Raw genomic sequence first — 23,837 nt, 5'->3', positions numbered from 1 at the left:
ATCCACCCTGCAATCCAGCAGTGGTGGCCGTGCTTGCACACTATAGGAAAAAGCACTGACCTCTCTGGTGGCCGGGACCATGACCACCTCTGCTGGATTGCAGGGTGGTCGTAACCATGGAAATGAGCAGTGTATAATGTGATTGAAAAATGCATCAAGCCAGCAAAGGAGGCGATATGGAGAATCACAATACATTAGTAAGTGCGGTTATTTTTCTAAATTTTGGCACTGACTACGAGCAATGGCGAGTACCAGGTATCATCTGATTCCGGCTGGTTAAGCCCCAGTAGAATTTTTTTGGGAAACCATGCACTAGAGACATGGAATGTACCCTTTAGGGGGAACACGTACCGCAAACTGAGCTCACATTTGGTCTAGGGCAGGGATGCCCAACCTGCAGCCCTCCAGCTGTTGTAAAACTACAACTCCCACCATGTCCTGAAGTGAGACAACCCCTTTAAGAAACACTCCGTGTGCTGCCCGCATCCGTATGTCCGTTCCGTAGTCCCGCAAGAACCATATCCTATTCTTGTCTGTTTTGCGGACAAGACTAGGCATTGTTACAATGGATCCGCAAAAAAATATATAAATTGATGCCACACAGACGTCATCTGTATTTTTTGCGGACCGCTAAATACATACGGTCGTTTGAAGGCATCCTTACAGAACAAACCAGTATGATAAACCAGGGCAAACTGGGCTCCTGAATGAGGCCGCACGGTTCAGGGGCAGCAGTGAAATAGGTGGAGGGGAGGGATGTTCCCGGCTTTGTGATCATTTGCTTCTCCATAAGAGCGAGACCTCATTCACATTTCCGTGTCCATTTCACGTCCATGAAAAATCTGTGTTACATCCATGAAGATGTCTGTGAAGGATCCGTGTTTGGTCCGTTTTTTACCCTCCGTGTGTCACCCGTAGTTCACGGATGCTGCTCAGCTGAAAATTAATTTCTAGAGCATTTCCGATCAGTGGTCAGTGAAAAACGGACGATTTTCACGGAACCATAGACTTCAATGGGCGTATTTGGTCTCCATCATGTCTACGTAATTTTTTTTACTGGCTCATGGTGAGTAAAAAAAACACTGATGTGTGAACAGACGCATTAAAATAAAGGGGCACGTGTGCTGTCCGGGGAAAACGCGGACAGCACACGTCAGTAAAAAACTGAAACGTGAGGCAGCATTTTATATTACATACAAAAGGAAAAAAAATAAGTTTAATTTTTTTTTTTTAAAGGTGCAAAAGTCAAAATATGATCAAATAGTGTAAAATAACACCCCGCATTATGCCTTTTCACCCCTGGCGGGTATATTTTGTTGGGGAAGGTGACTGGCAAGTGGCAACCCTAGCAGGGCGAAGGTCTCTGGGGTAGGTGGGCAGTTTGTGACCTGCTGGCATCAGGTGACTGACCCCCCCAAAAAGAAATGAAGCTGAGCTGAATGAATTCCTGTAATTCTTATATTATTCTACTGCTGTCAATGATTTACACTGGCTACTCTTTTTGTATCTCTACAGGTGAGGCTTTGACCAGTGTCCCTGACGTGAGGAGGTGGTCCCTAGGACCTAGAAGTCAGACTTGGTGGTCGCCTAACTGATTGAACCTCGCGGACTCTTTTTTTTATTTATTTTTTAAAGCCACTATGATGCGGAGGAATACTTTTGGAAACAAAAAGTGAAGTTTTCGATGCGCATTGATACGCTGCGCTGAATGCGTTGCCTGGAGCCGGACAGCGCCCACTCTCCTCTGATTGGAGCGTTACCCAGTGACGTCTCCCACGGGAGGGAGGGAACCTGTGGGTAACGGTGGCTGCCATGGGACAAAACTATTCTGATCGCGCAGCGCAGGCTGCGGTAGGGTTCTCCACTGCCGGAGAGTGGAAGAAGCGCCTCAGAGTCCGGAGGAGGCGGAGAAGGGAGGACAAAGGCCCGGCTGGGGAGGAGGGTAGAAGGCAGCCTCCTCTTACTATACGGCAGCCTGGATTAGAGAGGAGACCGTCGGCAAGTTTCACAGGAGAGAGCGATCGCAGGTCTGATGCAGGCTGTAGTACAGTGCCGAGTGTACAGCAGCCCTGTCCCCTGAGATCCAGTACAGTGCCGAGTGTACAGCAGCCCTGTGCCCTGAGATCCAGTACAGTGCCGAGTGTACAGCAGCCCTGTGCCCTGAGATCCAGTACAGTGCCGAGTGTACAGCAGCCCTGTCCCCTGAGATCCAGTACAGGAGCAGATCCAAGACCTAGACCAGATTCTGGATCATTGGACTTAACCCCTGGCGACCAGAGACCATCGTCTACTTGCCAAGGTACAGCGCCGAGTACACCAACCGCGGCAGCCCCTGACATGAGACTGGATGGGCAGGGAGGGCGGCTCAGAAGGGATATGTCCAAGTGCGATGCCGCCAAGCCCGGTACGATTACTGGGAAAGAGAGGGTCTGGTTGGAAGAGAGCGGGAAGAACATCTTGGGGTCGCCCAATGAAGATCTCAGGAAGATTTTGGGTGATGCCGAAGACGGCTTAGAGGGCGCCGGGCAGAGGGTGGAGGTGGTTGCTGGTATGGGTGACCTCTCGGAGGCTTTGGACCATGCGGTTGGTAACTGGAGGAAGGAGAACAGATGTCATTGCTCGATGAACCACCACGGCGGGTTATGTGCTGGAGAAGAAACAACCAAAAGACCCACCAAGGCGGCTGAGAGGCATGAAGAGGTATCTGCGGGTTGCGTATCTCGCGTCACCATCTCATTTGCCCCCCAGTCCAGGACTGACGAGAAAATGGGATCGAACAATCATGCTCATCATTGTCCCATTGAGGAACTGTGGACGAGCGACTCTGGAATCGGTGGCCTTAGATTAACCGTTACTCCTCCGGAGACAGACTGTGCCCCCAAAACAGCGCGAAGTGGTGACTCGCTGCTGAACCGAAGGGGGCCCCCACTGCTTATGAACTCCGACACCCACACCTATGCAATACCCCGACTTATTGTCACCCAAGATGTCAGCCCCAAGCGCTGCTTCCCACCGTCATTGTCTCCGCAGTTCCATGAAACGGGCTTCAGCCTGGATGTTCCCATCTCGTGTGAGGCCGAGTCGCCCTGCTCGGATAGCGGCTGCGGTGGGTCCCCGGTGCCTTCCCTCTTCCTACGCAAGTTGTCCAGTTCCTCTGGCCTCTCGTCTGCTTCGTCCTTTGAGGAATCTGAAGATGACTTCATCAGCAGCGACTTGGAGCCCAGTGGGTTAATGGTGTGCGGTCCTGATGAGCTGGGAGCCTCGGTAAGTAGAGTGTACGGGGAGACTTTATGACCTGGGTGATTGGAACCAGTTATCCCGTGAAATAATGGTATGTGACCTGTGGCTCTCCAGCTGCAGGCAAACTACAACTCCCAACGTGCCCTGACAGCCTGCTCCTGTCGGGGCATGCTGGAAGTTGTAGCTTCCAAACAGTCGGAGAGCCACAGGTTGTAGACCGCTGCTGTAGAGAATGCTCAGATATCTTACGTTGCTCGGATTGGAGTGTTTGATCAGTGATTTATTTATTTTTAATTTTTTGTGTGATTGTGAGCTTGGGTCAAAAACACAGAACAGGAGCAAATCTTTCCTTTATACCCTATAGGTGTGTAGCCTCCACTCCTTGTTTTGGCTCACAATCACTGATCAAACACTGACTGTGTGAAAGGAACGTTTAAGGTGAGGTCTCCTTGGTGACTGTGAAAAGTTGCATGGCAATCCCAAGAATTTTCAGAACTTTTTCCGAAGTATTTTTCAGTTGACAAACCAAAGAGGATGACTCCAGTGGTGGTTCGGTGCTATTGGTATGGCGGTGCTTTTGGTTCCCATAGGTCCACACGTTGATACCTTCACCTGTCCTACAGGAACTGAGGGCCACGTACGTTCTCTAGGTGTTCTTGACCACCAGTGATACTCCAGTAGCTCTAGGGATGTCCTCCCAAGTGTGGTTAGTCCTTGGTTGATGTTTCACTGAACAGACGGCAATGATCTTCTGTCATGGGTGTCATTATCTGGAAGGACTTTACAGGGAGCCTCTCACCTCACAGCATGCTATAGAGCAAGGCTGCGCAACCTGGGGTCCTCCGGCTGTTGCAAAACTACAACTCCCAGCATGTCTGGGCAGCCTATAGGTATTATGGCACGCTGGGAGTTGTAGTTTTGCAACAGCTGGAGGACCCCTGTTATAGAGCATGTGGTACCCAGACACGAACCTGGACTTCTTCACTGAAGTTCAGGTTTGGGATCTGTGTTGTGTAGATGTAATTATTTTCCCTTATAACATAGTTATAAGGGAAAATAATAGCATTCTGAATACAGAATGCTTAGTAAAATAGCGCTGGAGGGGTTAAAAAAAAGTTTTTTTAACTCATCTCATCCACTTGTTAGCGCAGCCGGCATCTCTTCTGTCTTCTTTCTTCAGGACCTGGGTAAAGGACCTTTTAATGACATCACTGCGCTCATCACATGGTCCATCACCATGGTGATGGACCATGTGATGAGCGCAGTGACGTCACCACAGGTCCTTTTCCTCCTGCACAGCAAAGAAGACAGAAGAGATTTCGGCTGCACGAACAAGTGGATGAGGTGAGTTGAATTTATTTATTTTTTAACCCCTCCAGCCCTATTGTACTATGCATTCTGTATTAAGAATGTTATTATTTTCCCTTATAACCATGTTATAAGAGAAAATAATAATAATCGGATCCCCATCCCGATCATCTCCTAGCAACCGTGCGTGAAAATCGCACCGCATCCGCGCTTGCTTGCGGATGCTTGTGATTTTCACGCAGCCCCATTCACTTTTATGGGGCGTGAAAAACGCACAAAATAGAGCATGCTGCAATTTTCACGCAACGCACAAGTGATGCGCGAAAATCACCGCTCATGTGCACAGCCCCAAAGAAATGAATGGGTCCTGATTCGGTGCGGGCACAATGCGTTCACCTCACGAATTGCACCCGCGCGGAAATCTCGCCCGTGTGAAAGAGGCCTTAGTGACTGACAGCTATCTCTATGCACAGATACAAGGAGGGTTGTCAGTCACTGTTGGGACCGCCCACCGGACTCCTAAGCCCAGAAAGAGCAGAGATTTATATGAATGAATTACACGTTTTCCTGAATATTTTCCCATAAAAGTAGATATCGATCTGCTCAGCTCCTCCTGCTCTATAACATGCCGCCTGCTCAATGGTCCCCTCTAATGTGTAAAAAAAAGAAAACTAGATATATTAGATAATTGCAGTTGCGTGACCTCCTTCTCTACATGTGATGTTCTTATTGAAGTTCCTCAGCATCACAAGCTATTGAAAGTGTACGACCGGCATAACCTGCAGACAGTGGGGTCAGTAAGACAAAGCAGGCACGTGACCCCTCGGGATAGGGGTGGGGGTCTTAATCCTGCAGGGGAAATGTATTATAACATGGTTTTACCTTCCGACTAATAGGACTGCCAACATCCATGTGCCCCAATAGTGCATGGGTAAACAGGTTGCCCCGATGGGACAGTCCCTTCAAAGGGGTCCTCCGTGCTCCAGATATTGATGACCACGATCAGCTGCAGCCTCCGAAGCTGGACCTACCACAAAGCCAGAAGCAGACAGCGCCATTCAAAGCGTAGTGGCCGGACCAGGTACTGCGGCTCAGCTACCATTCAAATACTAGTTTCAGCTTATGCGGCTTTGGTGAACGAGTGATTGGTGGGAGTGTGAGGTATTAGACCCCTCCGATCTGATGTTCTGTGAACAGGTCATCAATATCTGGACCCGGAATGCCCCTTTAAAGGGATCGTAGACCCTTGTATGAAGGCCGATGTCGGAGGACACCTGGTTATGTGGCCCAAGCATTTCCCTGAACGGTCCCTCAATGCCACTTATGCGCTGTGGTTCTGCATGACGACTTCTGGTTTGATGTGGGTCACGTGACACATGGGGGGGGGGGGAACACGCTGCTGCTGCCAGTCACAGTAGCGGCAGATGGGGACTGAAGGAGCCAGAACCCAGTGGCAGGGAGGGACAGGTGTCGGGCCAAAAGACCTCCGAATGTGGACAATCCCTTTAATAAGAGTCTGGCTCAACAACTATCTAATCTCCATGTCCAGGTTTCCGGCTGTGAGGAGTGGTGGTCACAGCTCCAGGAGGGTCTCCAGATGTCATCGAGCAGCATCCTCTGCCGGTGTCGTGTGTCGGGGATGCGCCCGCTCAGCATGCATGTGACATTGGGCTGAGCGTGCTGTGTGGGAGGATGAGAGTAGGTCTCCTTGGCTGCTGGGTTATATTGTCTCCAGCTATTTACAGGCTTCTAAATATAACCCCCGGAAACGCTCGGCCCTCACCTTGGACGCTATTTTCAGAGTTACTTGGAAAAACCTGTTCTTAAAGATCGGGTGAGGATGTGTGAATCAGAGAGCGCCTCCCGGTGGCACCCTAATCCTCTGACACGTGAGTCCTTCCACTCACCGGGTAGTTATCAAATGGTGCAGTCTGTATCCAGGGCTATTTAAAGGAATTCTCCACCTTTGTGATGAATAAAAATCTTGTCATTAAGTTCCAAAAAGTCCATTGATTGCTTATGATGCATGGGGGGAGCGGCAAATCCTTCCTCTAGAAGTTACGGTATGTCAGTGCAGGATGGGTTTTCAGTCTGTTTCTATTCACTGACAACAGGCAGAAATCCTAACTTTTTTCTATTTGTGTTTCAGTTCCTCAGCATTTATCGGTACTTTTTACGTTTATGTAGGTCCCCCGTCAACTAAGAGATAGCGTGGCCCTTAGCGTTCGGCATTGCCCATATCGACCAATTAGATTGCAGATCTTGGACATTTATGGCATCTCTGCAGGATATACCGTAAACGTCTAATGGATGCGTGTCCCACCTCTGGGACCTGTATTGGTCTCCAGAACAGTGGTCCCCAGACCTCCTCTTGTCTGGAGAGGCGGCCACTGATCCCTACATCCAGGTGGAGAAGGACTGGAGAGGTGGTCGCTTTCCATTCAGTTCTATGGGAGCTCGCTGAGCAAGCGAGTGGGGAGAACGCACACCTGCGCAGCCACCCTTTTTTCCTGGATTCGGCGACCAGGCAGGGTAGAGGGACCCCCATTTCTGATATAGGTAGGGGTCCTACAGGTGGGATCCACATGACATAGCTCTGGAAATATCCTTATATATACAAATTGACAGCACTTCAGAGTTGAAGGTGAAGTAATTAATGATTTTAATCAGCCGGACATAATTTTAGGCAACGTTTCGGGCTATATGCAGCCCTTCATCAGGCCCAGAGAGGGGGGCATCAGCGTGGAAGCTGGCATGAGGTCGGCTGCCACGCTGATGCCCCCCTCACTGGGCCTGATGAAGGGCTGCATTATAGCCCGAAACGTTGCCTAAAATTATGTCCGGCTGATTAAAATCATTAATTACTTCACCTTTAACTCTGGACTGCTGTCAATTTGTATATATATGGATGTAATAGTTCCTGAGGTGGAGTTGGGGACCAATCTAGACCCTGTGAAAACCAGTGATAGATGAGGGCTGTGATCATTTGAATCTCAACATTATAGCTCTGGAAATATGGCAGCCAGCAGCACATGGTGTGGGGGGTACATGGAGTCCCTGTGGTTCGGAGCCACGTGGGATCCTGGTGCCACCATACAGACCTTCCTCTGACCTTCTCACGTCCATCTGTGACTCCTTTAACTGAAGTTCCCCTTTGTCGTCCATTTCAACAAGTGGCAGCAGGAATCTGCCATTTGATTCTGGATTCGTTTTCCGGTTGGGAGTAGTAGTTGTACTCGTCTTGTCCCTCTGTAGCGGGGAGCATATAGTATCTTGTAAAGCTTTGAGCAGCCGATGCATCACCCGGTCTCTTCTACCTACACGGGAACTGGTTTATTGTCACTTTCCCCAGTTTCCTGTCAGCTTCTGCTCTCATTTATGTTTTCCGCTTGTTGTTTTTTTCTGCTGTGCTTTTATTTCCAAGACGGGGCATCTTGTGATTTCTGGGAAGTGGCCCCTTTAATACTCTTAGCCACCCCCCCCCAATCCTTCCAACACCATTTCGGACAGAACCAGCCATATACTGAAATGGAGACCGTAGTTTTGGTAAATGTGTGACACTTCGTAGATAATTATAAGTTTGTTACAATATAAAAGGGGCGTCCCAACAAGACAAACCCCCTACTTGGGACCCTCTGTTCTGAGCTGGAATAACAGGCAGCGGCTCTCGCTCGGTAGACTTGGGCCATCCACGTAATGCCGCATTTGTCTGATCTGCAGCTTCTCCGCCAAAGTAATCTATTAGAGGTTACGGCAGTCCGATCCGTGGGGATCAGGTTATTGCTACAGCAGCAATAACCTGATCACCAGAGATCTTACTGGGGGATCGATTGGATTTTCTGGGACTTCTATATTCATCAGTGTCAGCTTGGCGGGGATCCGACCCCACCATCCTCTCCGATCAGCAGTTTAGAAGCACCTCTGGTTACTGCAGCGATGCTCCTGTTCAAGTGGAAGGAGCTTTGTGGTTCCAGAGCTACAGGTGATCAGTGGGGGTGCCAGGAGTCGGACCCCTGCCGATCCGATGTTTGTTATAAAAGTCCCGGAAAACCGCTTTAAAGTGGCTTTCTGTGATGAGACAACTTAAATGGTCGCTAACTTTTCAAAAATTAATAGTAAAGGTGAATACAAGAAACTTTGTAATATATCTTATCAGAGAAAAATGCCTTGTTCTCTGGTTATCCGTTCTTCTCTTCCTCCCCTTGGTTTTTCTGAACTTCTATTCTCTCTGAATTCTGTGTTTAAATCAGTCTTGTGAGACCAAGACGGACTGTCTCCTCACTGACTGATCAAATTATAGTTGCCCGTAGAAGTCTATGGAGGGGGAGGAGTGAGCTGAAGTGAGAGAGACAGACGCAGAGGCTGCAGCAGCGAATAGTAAATGTTCTATCTCATCAATAAAAGCATTACCGGCCTTTCTTAAGAAATCTGACAAAATCTACATCCAGTGCCCAGTTTTCTGGTCCCTCGTCAAATTTGTTGCCGTCATTTGGGATAATTTACTCCAAAAGCTTAATAAATCTGGGCCAATATATCCGAAAGGTGGCCTCAGCACACACGTACTAATATTGTCGTACCGTGGGTTACGTATTACACAGTGGTACAAGACTATTGAGGAATACAGGATATCTGCGGAGTTACAGTAGGATGCAATACCACACCCGACCTGTGGACAAGTGTGGCGCTGTTTTTCAGCCTGAGCGCTATTCTTTTACATGTAGTTTGGCCGGCCTGTATGCTGCTGGTGACAGGAACGTGTCCAGGGCCCTGGCTGTAACCCTGTGTGGGCTTGAGGTTTCCTAGTCTGGTTGACCACCGTATTGTACCACGTCCCTATCTCGTGGGAGGGAGCGTTCCTTGGTTTGTTTTGAGTTATTTTAGAAGAATGCGTCCCTTCCGTCAGTAATTTATCTTACTGATTGTGTGAGGCCCAGTGTTACAATTGTTTTGTCTCTCTGCTGCCCTTGAATTTACGAGGCGCCTGTTACTGAGACGTTTTTCCTTTGTTTTTCGTATCTGATTTTATAGTTACCCATTTTTAGGTGAAATGCTCCCAGGTTGTCCAGGACTAGAAAAAAGTGGCATTTTAAATGTATTATTTATTTTATTTTTTAATTTCCAATTTCCATGAACAGCGCCACTCATGTGCATAGACCGTGTCTGGTATTGCAGCTCTGCTTTATTCACTTGAAGTCAGAACAGCTGCCAATAAAAACATGGCATTCACAATATGAACAACGAAGAGATGGCAGCTTTTGCCCCCGCTACTGATCGGTGAGAGTCCGACCCCCACCCATCTAATATTGACCGTCGGCCATCAATTTTTAAAAGCCTGGACGCCCCGGTTAATAGAATTCAGCTATTTATTGGTTATTTCTGCCTCTAGGAAAACTGGGCGATACCCATTTGTACCTGCGCCGATACCCCTCCCAGTATTCCCCGTAACACTGGCATGCATAGATCGGGGTCTGACCCTAAGTTCACACCTGAGCGTTTTACAGCGCATTCAAACGCGCTGTAAAACGCTCAACACATGAAAACCAATGCTTCCCTATGGGAATGGTTCTCACCTGGGCATTTTACAGCGCGTACGATCGCGCTGTAAAACGCCCGACGCATAATCAAGTACTTGAGCTTTTTTTGGGGCTTTTGTCGCGCGTTCCCGCACATAGATATTCGGGAACGCGCGACAATGTGTGCACCCCTGTCTCTGTATGCGCGATTGTAAATGCCCGTACAATCGCGCATACAGAGCGCTCGTTTCAGAACGCTCAGGTCTGAACCCCCTGTGACGGGGTATATAGACCTGATACCAGGCGGCGGTATACAGATGGGAACGAGTTTGGTCTCTTTTGAATGGACTTGGCAGGAATTCCTAAGTTCTCTGTCAGAAATTCCTGTCTTGCTGAACAAACAGCGGGGTGTGATCTCCCCACCTTCAGGGGAGGCGACTGATCCTCCAGCAGCTGGTTCTCCAGGTCTAGCAGAAGACCTCCGGCTTAACCCTTCACTGGCCAAAGGGTCCAAGGAAACCATTTCGCCTTACATCGGGAGTGTGTCTTGATGCTCCCCTGAAGATCCTAAGGGTTTGATTTTGGATAAGCGGCGCCTGGAGATCCTTGGTTCTTCTCTTTCGTCCTCCGGGACACACACACTTATGTGCAGAATGGGGGTCCCAGTAAACCAAACCCAATTGGGGTCCGCCATCCCACCTGCCAAAAATTCCTAACACTGGTCCTAGAGGTGGAGAATGGGGGGCTCCCCAGATGAATGGAGAGGTGGCTGTGCATGCACGTGGCCACCCCGCCATACATTTCGCCACATGATGTGGCCAACTCTGGGACTCGCATTTAGGGCATATACATAGGATGTTGGGAGTACACCCTTAATCTATAGATATAATATTCAACCTGTATTAAAGGGGTTGTCCCATTAAGACCACTTATCCCCGATCCACAGGAGAGGGGATCTGTCTGACTGGAAGAGGTCAGTCCGCTGGGGCCCTCTTCGATCATGAGACTGTGGGCCCCTGCTCCCCCAGTTTGAATGGAGTAGTGGTGACACATGTGTTGACGCTCTATGGGGCCACCAGAGATCGCCGAGTGCTTGTACTGTTCTCTGCCAGTCCCATAGAATAGCCCTGCAAAGACACTTTGTGAGATTTCAGCTCTGAAGCCTTCAGAATGGTCAGCGCAGCTTTTGGGCTTTGCTGTCACTGAGTAGTACATTTTCCTGCTACTTGTGACTGATCTGTGTCGTGGAGCCTTGGCTGCAACTTTTCCAGCTGTTATAAAACGACAGCCCCCAGTATGCTCTGTCCGCCGGGATTTGTGGTTGAGGTTGCAGACGGCTGTGATCTGTGGCTTCTCTACCTCAAAATCCGGTTAATTGGGTGTGAAAATTTCTGTTAATTTGTCCCCCTGTGCTGTGTCCTCCCTGTAGACCCTGCTGTAGCACCCTTGTCTCTGATTCCGGACACGCTGTACTGTAGACCCTGCTCTAGAATCCTCTTTTCTGATTTTGGTCGCCCTGTGCTGTGTATACCCTGTAGACCCTGCGTTATCATTGTTTTCTCTGATTTCGGACACTGAACACCCTGTACTGTAGACCCGACTCTAGCATCCTCAGCTCTGATTTTGCTCACCCTGTGCTGTATACTTGTAGATCCGACTCTAGCATCCTCAGCTCTGATTTTGCTCACCCTATGCTGTATACTACCTGTAGACCCGGCTTTAGTATCCTCGTCTCTGATTTTGGTCACCCTATGCTGTATACTCCTTGTAGATCCGACTCTAGCGTCCTCCTCTCTGATTTTGCTCACCCTATGCTGTATACTCCCTGTAGACCCGGCTCTAGCGTCCTCCTCTCTGATTTGGCTCACCCTGTGCTGTATACACCCTGTAGACCCGGCTCTAGCGTCCTCCTCTCTGATTTTGCTCACCCTGTGCTGTATACACCCTGTAGACCCGGCTCTAGCGCCCTCCTCTCTGATTTTGCTCACCCTGTGCTGTATGCTCCTTGTAGACCCGGCTCTAGCGTCCTCCCGTATAATCCAGCTTTGTCTCAAGATGCCTCTGGAGCAGTGGTGCAGATGTTAAGCCTTATGCAAAGCATTATCTGTCTCCCTGGGAGGAGGTAATCGGCTCATTCTCATGCATGTGGACTCCGCCGCCGGCTTGCACTGCTGACTTACCAGGTGACAACTTATTTCTTTATATACTTGGCCTCCAGGGAGATCTTACTGCTTTACTTATCCCCGGCCGGATTTAAAGGGACCCTCTAAGTTTCTGAACATTGTCTGAGGTTTAACGTGACTTCCCGGGATTGCTGGTCTATGGTCGTACAGTCTGCGGGTCTTTGATTTTGAGGACCGTATGAACAGGTCTAACAACCCCTTTAGTTTAGGCTTCGTTCACACTTTGAGCAAACCCAGCCAAGCCCAATCTGTAATCCCGGAAGGTTTTGCAGGTCTCCGTTCAATAACTGATCCCACACGCTGCAGGATTTTTTATTTTTTTGTTCAGTTTTTTTTAACAGGTCCGTATGCGTAACCATTCACTTCAATGGGGCTCGAAAAGAAACGGAAATGACTGTGTGTATATTTAGTGTCCGCGTGTCCGTTCCGCAAAAAAAATAAAAAAATAGAACATGTACTATTCTGACCCGCAAACAAAACAAATGCAACACGGATGTCACCCGTGTGTTTTTTTAGTTTTTTTTGCGGATCCGTGTTTTAAGTACCGCAAAATGCATACGGTCGTGTGCATGAGCCCTAACATACAGTGTTACATGTAGATTTCATCGTATGCATTGCAAGGGTTTCTAAGGGTGGCCGACAATCTGCATAAAATCGGCACACAAATCTGCACTATTTATTGTCGTTTAGGTGCTTTTTTATGTTTTTTTTTTTTTTTTTTTTTAATACAATCTGCTGCTACTATATTACACTGCGTTTTTTTTTTTTTCGGCAAGAAAATCTGCACTGAAACCGCATCTAATCCTAAGGCAGGCATCCTTAGGCGTAAGAAGATCCGCACCGTGCCCTCAATTCCACACATTTTAGTTTTCTTCGACATGTGGACGGTATTTTTAAAACCCCGTCCACGTGTTATGTTGTGAACTGCCGCAGGTTTTAAGCGCAGTATCTCTTTTCCAGACCGAAGTACAGACATGTGGCTAAAGCCTTAAGGGCTGATTCACACGACCATGGACAGGCTATGTGTTGGCGGCATCTCCCGGGCCGACCGCGGCTCCCCTGACCCGGACCGACGGCATCATAGTGTTTTATGACTGTATCCTAAATTATTTCACGCAGTCAGTTGGGGTCAGTGAAGCCACGGTCGGGGCAGGAGATGCCGCCAACACATGGACCGTACATGGTCGTGTGAATTGGCCCTTTTGCTGTGCATTTCACCCTTTGGTGGGTTTTGTCTGTGGCCGAACCCTTAGTGTATGTTCACTCTGTGGAAACGGAACTGTGGACGAAATCCTCAAAAAAAATAAAAATATTTTTTTTATATTGAGAGTGCTTGCATTGACCTCCTGTGTTCTCCAACCCTTGACCTGTGTTGGCTTGCAGTCCTCCTTTCTCCATACCCTGATTGCAGGTCCACAGGTCACGTACCTGGACTAGCAGGTCTACAGGAGGTCAGGGGTTAACCAGTTACACCGACACTTTTTTTTTTTTTTTTTTTTTTATCCTCTGTCATGGAAAAATTCTCCTGGGGGTTGCAGTTACTGAGCAACTTTCCAACGTCAGCACCAACCCCTCCCCTCTGCCAGCGACGATTGTGTTTTCAGAGAGCACGCTGTAGTGGAGACCGGTGTAGGTCCTGGTAATGTACCCTCTGCACACCTTCCTGCATCATTCACGAGGGAAACGCTTCCTAGGACACGTCTTTTGGCAGTGAGTCACCTGTGGTCTGCAACCTGTGGGTCTCCAGCTGTGGTGAAACCACAACCCCTAGCATTCTCAGATTGACGCAGACTTGGGAGTTGTGTCCTCGCAACAGCTGGAGAGCTGCGGGTTAAGGAAGGTTATATGTCTCCTCTGATGGTTCCTAGTAGGCATTTCTTTACTTGGCAGAAGATAATGGGGCAGAGCGCTTTGGCCTTTTTTGTAGTGTGTGGTTTTCATTGAACCAGCGCGTTTTGGGTCTATCTGGGATATATTTTTAGCCTATGGTATGCCGTGGGCCATGTGGGTGCCTACAGTCACGGGGCTAGGGTTGTGACTATGGTAATATAGCATTGTGCAAGTTGCTTCCGTCTGTCATGTAGGAGTGTGATGAGTAAAGTCCTCCTATGGAAAGCTCTTGGAAGGAGATGTGTTGTCCTGTGACGCCCTATACGTAAATTATCGACGCTCCCATGTTTGTCAGTTTTCGGCTTTAGACGACTGGTACAAGGGGTGAACGTTGACCCAAATTATGACCTCCCCGCTTCAGATACATTCCCATAGAAGGGAACGGCAAAAGTGGATCAGCACTCGCTTCGGTCATAGTGCGGCTGTTCCGGCTCTCAAAACCATCTTGCTTAAAGCGATCAGAATTTTTGTCGCATGTGGGTGGCGGGTGGTCCATTAATAGAGACCTGAATCCTTGTCATGACCAGTAACTAAGGTCGAGTTCACATCTCCGTTTGTGGATCCGGCAGGCTGTTCCAGCACAGAGCAGCCTGCCGGGTCCTCTACTTCACCGCCGGATCCCCATTGACCACCATGAGGTCTGACAGTGATCTGGCCGATTTCCGTAAAAAATGCTGGGTTTCAGCTGGACGTAAACTGCTGCATGGATCTGTTTTCTTCCACCCGATTACCACTGGACCCTCCATGGCAGTCAAGTAGAGGATCCAACAATGACGGATCTGTGACATCCGGCATGCCACTCTGTGCCGGAACAGCCCGCCGGATCCACAAACGGAGATGTTAAGAAGGCCTAAGGAGTGGAGAATTTCCCCAAATGCTCTTTAGAAGCTCTGGTGGTGTGGGCCTACCTCTAGGCGGGGGTATCGGCTCTTCACCAGGCATCTAGGTAGGCTGCCATTCTTCATCAGCCTCTAGACATCACGGGGATCTGGTATTTGTGACTAGCGAGCAACCGGCCTCTTTAAACAAGTTTTCACCGCCTGGCAAGAATTCCACATCTCTGGTGCCAGCATCGGGAAGCACCACCTGAATGACATGAGCGCAGGGTGTGTGACTTTTCATTATGCACTCATTGCCCTCGTTATTAAACGCGGTGTACACCGTCGCGGGGGTTACTGATTCTGAGAAGAGGACGTAGGATTGGCACCGATCCTGTGCCCGCGTATTATTAGAAAATGCTTCATGGGTGGTCCTAGGAAAATGGCTCATTAATACCTGGGGGCCAAATTGGGTTTATTACTTATATTTTAATCAATAAAATATATTTCAGCTTGGTACTACTCTACAAGTGACTGGTATCTGTCAACCTCCCTCATCACCCTTAGCTGACTGTATCAACTTTAAAGGGGTCCCCATTTTCTTTCTTGACGGTAAACTGATGAGACCCCCTGCGACCAGCTGCAGTCTATGATGAAACCTAGCCACAAGTCTTCATTTTCCCTGCAGCACCCACCGCTGGTGAAAATCCGCATTACGTCATGTCCATTCCGTCTGTGTAATGCAGAACAAGACGGGTCCTCCAGAGAGAGAGAGACGCTCTTGTAACCAGTCCCCACCCTGGATAATGGGGGGGGGGGGGGGGGTTTACACGGCCCGAGGAGTAGCCGATTATCGGGAAGGAAGCGTTCTGCTCATTCAGTGCGGGTGAAGAATCTCCTCCACGGTATGATCGCTCGTCCTCATACAGCTGCATTGTTTCTGGGCAGCAGATCGCTGTTTACTCGGAGGAGCTGCACCCACACTTCAATGTTAACGGAGGAGTCCCCCCTACTGATAACTCGGTGTTCCCTAAAAGGGTATATGAAGGTATTATATCTGGAAGAGCATTAAAGCAAATGATTAAGACTTCCATTAGGGAGGGCCTTAGGGCCACGTCTAGCTCCCACTTGAGCAGGCCATGGTTATATGGGATAAGTCTGTCTGTCTCCATGCCCCCTTTACATGTTCACTTGGATGCTGTTTTAGTAGAGAATGCGGAGATAAGCGTCGCCAGTCTGTAGGGCCTCTATAGAACAGCCTATGGCCAGCTTTATTGGGGAGCCTATCCCCGTACTGACCTCCTGTGATTTATAACTAGTATCCCAAATACTATAAAGGTCTTCCCCTTCGCTTTTCGCCCTGACTCGCGTCGTGACTTGTACGTCTGTCAGAGAACGTATGACTTGCACGAGGCTCATTCAAGCATAAGATGCAAAGTTCAGGTTTCCTTGAGGCGTATCGTAACCACAGGACCCTGGGGACCTTGCAGAGATCTGTGAATTGCCGTCCATCCTCCTATCCTATGGGTGGTGTATGAATGGTACATGTGTGTGCATTAAGGGTTATTCTGTACGCTGCGCGCACGCGTTTCATTCTTTTAGGCCTGAAGGTCCTGCCTGAGGGATGCTTGATGGCTCTGGCGCGGCCATGCTGCTGTGTAGAGGTGTGCAGGGATCCAGCGTACATCACGTTACACAGACTCCTCTGATCATCTCGCTAACCTCTAACCACAAGCAGGCCGCAGTGGAAACAGTCTGTCATCACACGTAAGCCAGGTGGAGCCCGATCACCTGTCACTGCAGGTTATCTGATCTTTCATGAATTGTTTGTGTGCTCTGAATGTACATGCCGTGTTATATTGGTGATGATTATTAATGCCTGACGTTGACTGTAAAAAAAAAAAAAAAAGAAATTACAAAATCTGTGACCTGAACTATTGTGCAACTCCCTTCCCTGTCTCGGTACTGCAGGCAGGCTGAGACAAGACGTTGTGCTCCGACATGCTGCGGTGTGAACGTGGCCAGACACGTTAGGGGAAAGTTCGTTGAGCGCCTGGTTTTCCACAGAACCAGCCACCATCTTTCCTGATGGCGCATGTCAGGGCGGGGGGAGGAAGAAGGTTTGGACATGTTGGATTTCAATACGTCCGATCCCTTGTTCTTGGGGAGATAAACCAGGCCTCATACACGCGACTGTTGGATGGTTTGCGGTCCGTGAATTGCGGATCTGCAGAAGACTGATTCTGGTTATGTGCTGGCCCTTCATAGAACAGTCTTAGGCTCCATTCACACGTCCGTGGTGTGTTGCGGATCCGCAACACACCCGCCCGGCACCCCTATAAAAATGCCTATTCTTGTCCGCAAGCTGCGGACAAGAAATAAGACCTGTTCTATCTTTTGCGGAGCTGCGGCCCCGAAGATCAGGGCCGCACCCTGCAAATGCGTATGCGGACAGCACACTGTGTGCTGTCCGCATCCATTCCGTCCCCATAGAAAATGACTGGTTCCGCACTCGTTTTGCAAAATTGCGGAACGGATGCAGACCCATTTGCGGACGTGTGAATGGAGCCTTATCCTTGTCCGTACTGCGGACAATAATAGGACATGTTCTATTTTTATTTTTTTTGAGGAGCGGCTGGACATACACAAACGCAATGCACGCAGAGGCATTTCAGCATTTTTTTTGTGGCCCCATTGAAGTGAATGGGTTCCACATACGGATCGCACAAAAACGGAACGGACACGGACAGAAAATATGTTTGTGTGCTTGAGCCCTTAGATGAATGTCAGTCAAACCTGCCATTTTCTCCAGCACCAGCCAACTAACTATGGGCTCATGCACATGAACGTATTTTCTTTCCGTCTTTTTTTGCCGTATAAGGAACAATTCATTTCAATTGGTCCGCAAAAGAAACGGAAGTTACTCCACGTGCATTCCATTTCCGTTTGTCTGTTCTGCAAAAATTAAAATAGAACATGTCCTATCATTGTCCGCATTACAGACAATGATAGGACTGTTCTATTAGGGGCAGGTTGATCCGTTCCGCAAATTACTGTGAAGAAGTTCAGGTTTGGGTACCAAACATGCGCGATTTTTTTTCACGCGAGTAAAAAACGCAATACAATGTTTTGCACTCGCGCAGAAATTCGCGCGTGTTCCCGCAACGCACCCGCCTCTTTTCCGGGCTAAAAATATGACGCCCGTGTGAAAGAGGCCTTAGACTCACATAGTCAGTGTGTAGGGAGCCACCTCTTTTTGAGATCCATGGCTGGAAAGCGCTTGGGATTGTGGTGAAAAGTTAAGCACCACTGATCAGGACAGCCATGATGGGAATGTAAAAAAGCTGAGACAGGAGATGGGTGGGAACCTAGAAAGATTGAGCTTTCCAACAAGTCTGCATCTTTGGGAATCGAGAAGTGATCCTCTCCATTAGGCACGTAAGACTTGGACTACACCCAAGCAAGGGTTCACATGGATGGGGTGTTCTCCCCAGGCTACAAATTATTTTCCAGCAATAAGATGTTAGCGCAATGTCGCTGTATATATCTGCTGTACGAGTGATCTCCATCTAACCATCAAGAGATGTCCACCAAGACCATGCGATGGGACAAGGACTTGACTGCAAACAGATCTCTTGGTTTCTATGGTCATGCCATCAGCAAGTGTTTTTGAAGAAGGCATAGAACCAGGTCATGAAGGACGGTTTTGTTAGAGGGCCTTCACTTCTGCAGAGCAGCCCCCTCATTACTGATCACTTCTGCTCTCACCATCTTTCTTATCTGCGTAACCTGCAAATATTGAATTTGTATCCGAACAATCACCCGAACATTGGCGTCAGATTTCTCTTTTTCTTTCTTTCAGTCAGCAAACACAGCCGTCTGTTTGTCAACATTTGCTAAACGATGCGTGCAGTAAGATAAGAGGTGACATGGTGTTACATAACGTGGATCTGCTCGCCATGGCAGGGACAGGCTGCAGACATCCCATACCTCCTCACCCTCTCTAGTGCCACGCCTTTACCACCTATTTTAAAGGGCACCGTTGTTTGGTAAAGCAGATCATCTCCAATAATTTTAGGCAAAATTTAATTCAGTCAATTTCCTTCAGAATAATTGGTGCCAGATGTACTTGGCACCCCCCAACCTTCATTTGTATTAATAGATGCTTGTGGATCTCTAAAGAGTTGGTTAAATGAAAAAAATCGACCTACCCACTGCCACCACCAGGTGGAGCTGTGCAGACAGTGCACACACTGACCTCAGTAATATCACCGTATGCATTCTGCTACTAAACTCCCTCCGGTGGCCTCTGGAGACAGGAAGAAAAATGGCGCTCTGACGCCTACAAAAATCTTGATTTACATTGAACCTGGACCTCGCATAGTGGCAGAAGTGGACATTCTCTTTGAAACAGTAGCGAGTACACCTAGAAATGTACTAATGGCAACTAACTTCTTTCCTATGGTTTGTTGTGTAAACGTGAAGATGAAACCTACACTGAATTGTCTGTGCTTCAGTGAGACAGGCTTGGCTGAAGTTACAGAACTGGGTGGCAAGGTGCCCATCAGGGAGTGTTTGAAGAGACCTTGGTGCAAACTGAGGTGTGGTTGTGGTGTTTTTTGTTTTCTTTTCAGTGTTTTTTCCATACATCACCCTATTTTATTCCATACGGTTCCCCTTTAGTGTAATTTACATAAGCTGAGTCACCTAAACTTCACCATCCTTTGGCTGAGCTGGCGTTTCTGGTTTGTCGAGATAAGACTAGGTAGTCAAGAGCAGTGCGGGCTGGAGCAGCATTGGAATGACAGCAACAGGGAATTTGTGAAGGTGAGTAATTAGTATTTTTTTTTGTTTTACCCCTTCTGACTTATACTGGAAAATCCCTTTAATTTTTGTTTCCTGAAATGTGCACCTGAAGGTTCAGAGCAAAATGGTCTAGCCCATTACAGTGCTCCATTGTCCAAGAAATCTCTGAAGGTCTCCTCTCCTGGACACCCAGTGATAGACCTGTCCTAAAGACGTTGTCTGAGCCCTCCTCCCAAAAATTACTGCCTGCTAGGAATCTGTTTCGTCCGTGGTCACGTTGATGAAAGGTCTTTCAAAATGTGAGCGTTTTTTTATTTATGTAACAGATTCCTGGCAATAATTTTTAGATTTTTTATTTTTGGGTGGAAAGTCAGATTATAATTGAAGACGACCCATTGAATGTATTACAATCACCCTTAACAAAAGAGTGGTCAGCTCTCCCAATATGTCTGTAGTATTGTATGTTGTCGGTTGTGTTCTTCAGGCATACACGTTCTTGAGCTCTTTTTCCTCAGAATTTATTCTTCATGGAAATGCATGAATATTTGGGTGCTATCTTTCTTATCAAGAGGGTGATTTTGCAAACTTCTGACGAGTTGGCATCAATGGTGGTCGATGAGCTGGTTGCCCTACCCTTTGCTGGAAAGAATAGATTCCCTTTAGAGTTGAGTTCCAGCTGTCTTGTTCCTGAGCTGCCATGATGGAAACGTTCTAGGTTGTGAGGCATTTTGTAAACTGCATGCATGTCAGGTGAATCTACTAAAATGAGACAAAGGCGCAAACCCCCAGGCCCAAACAATACAGCCTTTATAACTGAGAAAATAAGGCTGCCGAAAGAGTGTTTGTTTAGTCTTAGCTTCAATTAAACCCATTAACCAGCTGCTATAAATAGTGTGTGGAAGTTCAGACTTGCTGGTTAATGAGTCAGTGAGCGCTTAAATCAATGTGACACTCCATAATTAATGAAATTATCAGAGATACAGAAGTTTTCCAAGGCCGCTGTCTTAAATTTACAAGTTGAGGCAAAGGATCACATATGGATTTGTGTTCAATTCTCTGTATCTAAATCAAGTGAGGAATGTTCTTGTCTTTTCTACTAAACGTCAAGCAGACTGAAGAAGTGCCTTTTCCCCTTTTCCGTATTCAGTTTCTTTTTTAAGTTTATTATGATGAGTTCTAACAAAAAAAATTGAAAGGTTGGATGTAGAGGGGCAGAAAAACCTAACTCATCTCACCTGAACTGCTACCGGGCTCCAGTTGCGTGCCGATTGTCATCTCCCCCCCCCCCTCCCCCTATGGTTACATGTCTTGGTTGCAGAAAATAAAAAATTCATACCCCCCCCCCCCTTAACAATTCATCAGATTTTTAGTTGGTAAGATGGGAAATATCTGGTCAATTGATTACTATGAGAATCCACTGAAGAGAATCTGGCCATGATTCTGGAGCTCCTGGATCTTTCTTCCCTGGTTATGCCAATGGTCAAACATTACCTGTTTAGTGTGGAGACAGTCTAAATTGTTCAGTTGGGTAATGCCCCTTTTCACAATATTTTTTTTTTTTTCCATATTAACCGCAGGGGCCCTCTGAAACTAGGTATCCAAAACAGTAAAGACCCTATGAAGTCATTCTGAGTTTGAGTAGGCCTCTAGAGAGAACTTTTTTGGAGGACCCAACCTGTCTGATTAATACACTAGCAGACAATTCATTTCAGTAGGCACCATGTAATTCCTCACTTCCCCTGCGGAGGCAGTGCTAGGGAATTGAACACTTGCTGTCAGAGTCCCCCACACATTACAGCTCATTGAGTACTGGGGTCCCTGAAGTGTGATCTCCTGTAATCCACTTCTAAGAAAAAAAACTGCCCACATTGAAATCATACATAGTGTGAGTGACATTTCCATGTTTAATGAGTGTTTCATATGAATGCTTGTTCCCAATAATAGGCCCATGTAAAGGTGCCGCAGATCACCCAATGATCAAGCGTTTTACTCATTGATTGGGTAAGTGATCTTTGGTGTGGACACCTCGGGCATCACTTCTTGGCAGCAGTGCTTTGTGAGCAGGGATATGCTGCCCATAAACAATGAATTTTGTATGAGGACCTCCAATGATGAGCAAGCAATTGCTGGAAAGGAATGCTTTTTTTTTTCCCCAAAAAAATGTCTGCTCGCCCGGTATCTTAACGAAGGATCGGTTAACATTCGTGATGGTGTTTAGGTGGCCATACATTTTAGATGAATGTCAACAAAACTCAACAATTTTGGTGGGACTAGCTCTTGTGTATGGAGGTGGGTTGACGCCCGACTCTCTCTTGACATCTTCTAATGTTGAAGGCATGTTGGATTTCAGCATGCCCGACCAGTTGAACAACAGGTATCTAAGGTATATGGCCAACATTACGAATATAGAGAGATATAACCTATAATTGCTTTGGCATAGTGTTCATTAAAAAAACAAAAAGAATAGACGAGATGCATGACTACTTCCTGCCAACATATTGAAACAAAGTGCTGTAGTAAAACTAAATAAAAAAAGCCATTGTGTATACCGTAGTTGTTTAGGAGCCCGTTATATAACGGCCTTGTTAATACATGGTCTCCTGTGACCGTTGTCTATAACTTGCACACAAAACCTGCACGTCTTTGTATGAAGTTCTTGGTAAACACTTCTCCTGAAGAACAAACAACGGAGCGGCGCAGCGGTCTGGCTATTTCTGTAGCCTTGTTTACTCATGGATTTTTTTATACCATACTTTTGTATATCTTTCCTCTCCAACAATGTTCATGCTTGTGTGACTGTGTCACAGCCTAGAGCTGACCTGAGCAGGACAAAGAAAACCCTGTGTTTGGATAAAGCTGAAGTGGTTGAGTCATGGCTGGGCGGTCTAAAGAGTCAATTTCTTGACAAAATTGGGTTTCTTTTAATAGTTCTTTAACTATTCCCTCTGGGGGTTTAGATGTATCAGGTCATTTGAGGTCAACGCTAAGTGCCCTCTGTCCTCTCCCATTTATAGATGGGCTAAGAGGAGGCAACATTGGCCAACACTTTCATGCGAGACGTTGAAGGTCTGCAGGAGCATCCTGCCTGACTTGTTCTGGTGGTTATCTACATCTGGAGTAGAGTTGAATGTCCTCTATTGTTGCCTGGAGGATTAAGGTGGCCATACAAATAGATGTTGGTTGATAATTGGACAGCAGTTGAACATACGACCCTCTGCTTTCGCAGACATGCCAGACACATTTTGCTCCACGTTGGCTGGTAGAGTTGTTCAATATATCTGTGCGATGAATGAAAGTCTGGGAACACTCTTTCAAAGAGATCTTTCCTTCAACCAATGGATGAAAGTTTCAAACATGGCCGGCTTCGTTTCAGATGAAAGTGGCCTGTCATTGTCAGCTAAACCAGTTGTTTTCACCCAATGAACGATCGGTTTGGGCAGTTTTAGACTAATGTGTATGGCCGATCTTTATAGTATTGTTCGGTTAGATTACTGGTATCAAGTTCAAAAAAAGTATCTGTCCTATGATCACTGCAGATTTTCATATATCTCCATATTCACAGGATCGACCTCTTCACCTACTGGGGAAAACGGAGTCTCAAGACCGCTTGTTTGCCCATTCCCATCCACTGCATTTAGCATGCATTTAAAAGGGTTGTCTCATCTGAGACATTGGTGGCATTATCACTAGGATATGCCACCAGTGTCAGATAGCAGAAAAACGTCCAAAAGAAGCAGGCTGAGGAACTCGGGGTACCAAGGAATCGCTTTATTCATGTAACGCGTTTCGAAAGTTTGCCGATTTCTTCATCAGACGGCATGCTTTTCGAAACGAGTTAATGTATAAAGCGATTCCTTCGTACCCTATCCCTCTGGATTACCAGCCTGCCGTGCTGTGGTTAGCTTCATTCCTTCCCTTGTAAGGTCCATGTGCTTCTCAGAGTTGTGCCTGCATTTGCACAACTCTATTTTGGTGAGCCTCATTACCTACCTGCTGTCCTAGGTCTTGCGTACTTCACCATGGAGCGCCGTGTTTTTTTATTTCTCTCTTTCACCAATGTCAGATAGTTACGGGTCCTC

The 23,837-nt window shown here is 47.4% G+C and overlaps 1 protein-coding gene across 2 annotated transcripts in view; it reads left to right on the top strand.

Annotated features, from left to right (window-relative positions):
* Positions 1 to 1,574: 1,574 nt before the first annotated feature.
* Positions 1,575 to 23,837, top strand: part of ITPKC (inositol-trisphosphate 3-kinase C) — a 35,431-nt gene continuing 13,168 nt past the window's right edge. The window contains exons 1-2 of one of the 2 annotated variants that reach the window (XM_044306533.1): positions 1,575 to 2,153; positions 2,196 to 3,264. In XM_044306533.1, the coding sequence (XP_044162468.1) occupies positions 1,813 to 2,153; positions 2,196 to 3,264 (1,410 nt within the window). In that variant the 5' untranslated portion in view covers positions 1,575 to 1,812. Of the gene's footprint in view, positions 3,265 to 23,837 lie in introns of both variants that reach the window. The other variant, XM_044306532.1, reaches the window with a different exon arrangement.

Source organism: Bufo gargarizans, chromosome 9 (assembly GCF_014858855.1).
Source record: "Bufo gargarizans isolate SCDJY-AF-19 chromosome 9, ASM1485885v1, whole genome shotgun sequence".
NCBI lineage: Eukaryota > Metazoa > Chordata > Amphibia > Anura > Bufonidae > Bufo > Bufo gargarizans.
The sequence above is the reverse complement of the archived record's forward strand: the minus strand, read 5'-3'. Positions and strand labels throughout refer to the sequence as shown.